At 44.7% G+C, this 5,709-nt stretch overlaps 1 protein-coding gene across 1 annotated transcript; it reads right to left on the bottom strand.

Annotated features, from left to right (window-relative positions):
- Window positions 1-1,450: 1,450 nt before the first annotated feature.
- ARL4C (ADP ribosylation factor like GTPase 4C) lies at window positions 1,451-4,095 on the bottom strand. The gene has a single exon (XM_040440571.1). The coding sequence runs from the start codon at window positions 3,745-3,747 to the stop codon at window positions 3,166-3,168; it is 582 nt and encodes a 193-aa protein (XP_040296505.1). The 5' UTR covers window positions 3,748-4,095; the 3' UTR covers window positions 1,451-3,165.
- Between the last annotated feature and the right edge of the window lie 1,614 nt (window positions 4,096-5,709).

Below are 5,709 nucleotides of genomic sequence, written 5' to 3' on the forward strand. Positions count from 1 at the left end.
TCAGCATTGCCTATATTCACAGGTGACATGTATGCTTTGATTCCTCTACCAACACTTGCAAAATGACAGACGGGCTGGTTCTACGGCCAACACTGTTAGGACAATATTTTTGTATGCTGGGATGTACAAACTGTCTGCATATATTCTGTAAGGTGCGCAGGGGTATGAAGGATTTACTGTATATATATATATATCATTCCCTTATGCACATTAGTTTGTTCTTAGTTTGTAATTAGTTCTTTCCCCAGATATAGGCAGATGGAGCAGCCACTATGCACCAAAGATGCGACCGATTGTAAAAGTTGTGCAGTTTTGCAAATTCAACCACTGAAAAAAATAATTTGCAAAAAACGTAGTAACCGCGTGCCACCACAGTGTTCATTCGCAACGTAGCCGTGACAGTGCAAGCCCCTAACATAAACCATGACATTTTGATGGATTTATTTTTGGCCCAGATCCAAATGGACATTTCTTTACCCTATTCACTTTAACGGGGGTCTGTCTTGAGTTCTGTTGAGGTTTTGGTATTCTTATAGAAACAATAGTGCTAAGAACCTTTGCCATCTAAAATACTGGAAAGCTTGACAGAACTCCAGAATGTAGATGTGAGCAGAAACTGTTTGTCTGGTCCACTCTCTAGCTCAAGCCATGCAGAAAATTAATGACGGTACTTGTGACATAGAAAAATTTAAAGGGAAGCTGTCAGCAGTTTTGAGTATGCTAAACTGCTGACAACGCATTCAAGTCAGTGGGAGCTGAGTGGGCGGCCCATTCACTAGAGTGTAAGAGACTACACAGTGGATGGAGCTGTCTTCTTCTGGCTCCGTATACTGTGTAATTTTCAGCTGCTGAAAACAGCTCCAGGTGTCGGACCCCCCACCAATCTGATATCGATGACCTATCCTGAGAATAAGTCTTCAATATCTAGAACAAAGTAAGCAGGAACTGCAACTAGAGATGAGTGAATTGATTCATAGTGTCATGAAGTAGAGTTCTGCACCAGCGATGGGGTGTCCCCAAATCTGAGGACTCTCTCCCTGACGCTTGATTGACAGGGCTGGACATTTTGGCCTGTCCAGACAATCCCGTGACCCCAAATAGAAGAGCTAGTTGCTGCTCCGGTACTGGAAGCATAAAAACAATATTGTGAGTATATAGAACTCACACTATTCCTTGGCCCAGTATTTGCTTTTCATTAATAATTTGTATGATGGAAATACTGCCATCATGATACTTGACAAGACACATAAAACGCACCACGTGTTTGAGAAGCTCGTGGATATTAGTAATGATTAGTTCCACTGACTGTTGGGAACCTTGTAAAATCACATCCTATCATAAGATGCATTAAAAACCGTCATTCACTATTCATTATTCTAGCAATAACCCATTAGTAATTCTTCACATAAAATTCTTAACCGTGGTTTAATATAATTTAGGAAAAAAAATGTATAAAAAATGAAAATGGCACGACTGTATAGAAAATGATACATTCTAAAAACCAACTCCTCATAGGATTAGTAGAAACAGCAGCAGCTGCTTACACAGTGACTCTCCTCAGCCTGCTAAAAAAAAACATATTCTTTACCACTTGAAAGTATAAAAACAGCTGGACATATGGCTGCGGACACAACAGGGAGACCACTGACAACGCCTTTCTGGACAGAGTCTCAACATATGAAGACAGCGGCTATGACAGAGACAGTTTGACCAAGCCAAGTCTGGCTGCTGCAGACAGACCACCAAGCTACATCTAGACATAAGTAACACACAGCATCCATCACCCAGACCAAGCTTGAGAGCAAATGCTATAGTAGTAGACGATGACTCAAGAAACCACCGATGGTCTCTCTGCTAGGCCTTGTTTCTTCTTACGTGTCTGTGTGCATGATATTGCACTTTTTGTACATACATATAACCCATTCTTGTCTAGATATTTGTAGAATGTGCTGATAAATATTGATATTAGTGCAGATGGGACATAGTCAAACATGGCTTACCATGGCGAGGAGGATCCCTGCCCTGTTGTTGCTGATCTTCATACAGATCAGCCATGAATAGCTCATGATTAGAGAGGAAAAAAGCTTTCAAAATTCACTCCTTGGTGACATCTAAAAACAATGTCAAATAGATTCTCCCATCTCTACTCATGATATTCAGGGAAATGGAAAAAACCCACAAATAATCTGTCAATATACCGCCCTCTCTACCCTTATAGGTAAGTATGGAGATCTTGTATTAGATACATTCTATCGAGAAATCTGTTGCACACAGACAAGTGCATTATTTCCTGTTTGCGCCCCCTTTTCCCCGTTATAACATGAGGAGGGTCGCCCACCACGAATGCAAAGACACCACAGAGACTGACAAATAACAGACAGACGAGGGAGCCATTAAAATTCAACAATCATTTTTAGTAAGAGTGCAAATAATATGGAGGCTAGAAAAGACAAAAGAGAACAGGCGATTCTAGCAATCTCACATATTAAGCTCATGCAGTAGAAATGGGCACCAGATGATACCAGTCATGGATCCCAACCCAAAACGTGAAAAACCATTCCCCCCCCCACCCCCCCCCCATCCATCGTGAGACTGAATCACAGAAATGTAGCACAAAATTCATGTTACATTTGTCACCTGTGGCTATGAATGAGAGAAAACAGTGGAGGAAGGAAAAAATGAACACCAGGCACAGCTTGTCAGACCAGACAGGAAAGACATCAGCCCCCTGCAGACCCCTCATACCACAGGAGGCGGTGACACCAGGACATGTCCACAGATAATAATGTCAACACTGGACACTTAAAAACTTCAAGTTTCATTTCATAATTATTTTTTTTTTGGTGGGAGGATAGATAAATTATACAGATTGGAATAAGGTCTATCACTCAACATATGTGGTCCACTGGCACAGAGGACACTTGTCACCGGGTCACTTCAGTACACCATTTTATTACACTCCCTTTTAGCCTCTGGAGGGTGGCACATATTGCTCAGCAATGACACAAGGGGTTAAATGGCAGCAGGGTCCTGCCCTGCCTCTTGGGTAAACTGGGTCCCCTTGTCACACAGTGCAAGGAGTCTGTAGGTATCTAGAAATGCCAAGCCAACAGCAGCCATAATCCTGGTGGGCAAATCTTTGCTTGGCCAACCAATAACCCAGGGTTACCGCTGCTTCTTCTTCTGCTTGAGGGTCTTCCTTCTCTTGAGGATCATCTCATAGAGTTTGTCCATGCCTTCTGTGAGGCCCTCTCCAATGATAGCACAGGCCGGCTGGATGTGGTAGGGGGTAGATGGGCTCAGTTCCTGCAGTGCCAGCTGCCTCTCAATCTCAGCCACTGACAGGGACTTGGGTAAATCCTGCTTGTTGGCGATGACCAGGAGAGGAGTTCCCTGGTTCTCTGCAAACTTGGTCACCTTGTGCAGCTCGGTCTTGGCCTCCTCCAGACGATCTGAGTCCACAGAGTCCACCACGTAGATGATCCCGTCCGTACATCGGCTGTAGGACTTCCAGAGGGGGCGCAACTTCTCCTGACCCCCCACATCCCAGAAGTGGCAGCTGATCCCCTTGGCTGCCCCGTTGCTCAGCCGTATCCTTTCAGTGTTGAAGCCGATGGTGGGCACCGTGTTGACAAACTCATTGAACTTCAGCCGATACAACACGGTGGTCTTCCCGGCAGAGTCCAGGCCGAGCATGACAATGTGCAGGGACTGGAAGGAGGAGATGTTGGAGGAGATGTTCCCCATGTCTAGAGGCAGCAGAAGACGGTGGTGACCTGCCTGTGGTGCCCTCTGAGGATCCTCAGCCCATGCATACCCTGCTAGTCTGCAATGTGGCCAGAGACACTGGGATCTCTCCTCGGTAGACGAGTCCCCTGTCCTCCTGGCCCCAGCAGCCTCACCCAAGGTGCATGTCTGGTGGCAGCACTATGCCAGGGCTGCAGACTGGTCATCCAGGGTGAGTGCGGTCTGCGGGATCCCCGGGGTAGGTGGAGGGGTTGTCATCCACATCCAGAAAAGCACCCTCCTCTTCCTTCTCTGCTCTTTCTCCTCTTTACCTCCTATCTCTCTCCCTCCTCCAGCCCTTCACATGATAATGAATCTGCATCCCTGGCCATCAATCTCCTCCCAACTCACACCCCTAAAGCAAGAAGGGAGGGGTAGTCTTAAAAGGGCAACTGTTCTCCTGCCTGCCAGTGAGGCTAATGGTTAATGCAGAGTCCATCATTGCTGTGATTGTGCACTTACCTGTAGAACAATTGGCAGAGAATGTCAGGAAAGGCAATGCCAGTGATAAACTGCAATATAATATTGCCAATAAAAGAAGCACACTAGACAGATGTGATACATTTATTGTGATGACAAGCAGCAAGTTGTCCTATCTGGTCTGTCGCCAGTCTGGAAAGTTTGCTGTATGCTTATGGTCATTATAGATTGTCTCTAGAGAATAAGACTGAGTTCACACATCAGCTATTTGGTCAGTTATTTCCATCCGTTATTGTGAGCCCAGACCATGTGTGGGTCCAGTATACAGAAAAGGTGCAAATCTTACCATTATACCTTATCTCCAAATAGGCTTCACTCCTGGTTTTGGCTTACAATAAGGGCTCATGTACATGAATATATTATCTTTTTTGTGTCCGTTTCATTTTTTTACAGACCGTATGCGGAAACATTCATTTTAATGGGTCCGCAAAAAACAAACAAAGAAAAGCTGAAGTTACTCCGTATGTTTCCGTATGTCCACGTGTCCGTTCCGCAAAAAAAATTAAAACATGTTCTATTTTTGTTTGCATTACGGACAAGGATAGTACTGTTCTATTAGGGGCCATCTGTTCCGTTCCGCAAAATACGGAATGCGCGCAGAAGTAATCTGGATCCGTGTATTGTGGTCCGCAAAATACATACAGTCGTGTGCGTAAGTCCTAACGGATGGAAATAACTGACCGAATAACTGAAGTGTGAACCTAACCAGACAGTAGATTCCTCTCTACTAGCTAAGGCTACTTTTACACTTGCGTTTTTGCTGTATCCGGCAGGGTTCAGCAAAAACGCTTCCGTTACTGATAATACAACCGTCTGCATCCGTTCTGAAAGGATCCTGTTGTATTATCTTTAACATAGCCAAGACGGATCCGTCATGAACTCCATTGAAAGTCAATGGGGGACGGATCCGTTTTCTATTGTGTCAGAGAAAACGGATCCGTCCCCATTGACTTGCATTGTGCTTCATGACGGATCCGTCTTGCTCCGCATCCCATGACGGAAAGTAAACCGCAGTTTGCTACGATTGGCTCTCCGGTATGAGAACAGAACCAAACGGAACGGAATGCATTTTGGAGCATTCCGTTCTGTTCAGTTACGGATGCGTTTTTTTTCCGGAATTGAGACCCTATGACAGATCTCAATACCAGAAAATATTAACTCTAGTGTGAAAGTAGCCTTAACCCATTTTCACTACCAAATCAAAAAGGGTTCCAATCATGGCATATCATTTTGAGCGTGTACAGGAATCCTCTCATTCGTAAGTTCTTTCAATTAGCGGAGGTAGACAAGGGCTACAAACACCGTCTTCTTCTGCAGGACTTGGCATGTGCATTCATTATGAGGATAGCCCATTGATTTCAGTGGTCACCAGGTAATGCTTCATGTCCCCTGAGGTAGCGCCACAGAGGAAATTAACCCCTACTGCCAAGTACATCATTAGAT

The sequence above is a fragment of the Bufo bufo genome, chromosome 7, assembly GCF_905171765.1.
Source record: "Bufo bufo chromosome 7, aBufBuf1.1, whole genome shotgun sequence".
Taxonomy (NCBI): Eukaryota; Metazoa; Chordata; class Amphibia; order Anura; family Bufonidae; genus Bufo; species Bufo bufo.

Excerpts from the sequence above, each read along its gene's own strand:
- ARL4C (XM_040440571.1), bottom strand. The coding sequence starts at position 3,747 with ATGGGGAACATCTCCTCCAACATCTCCTCCTTCCAGTCCCTGCACATT.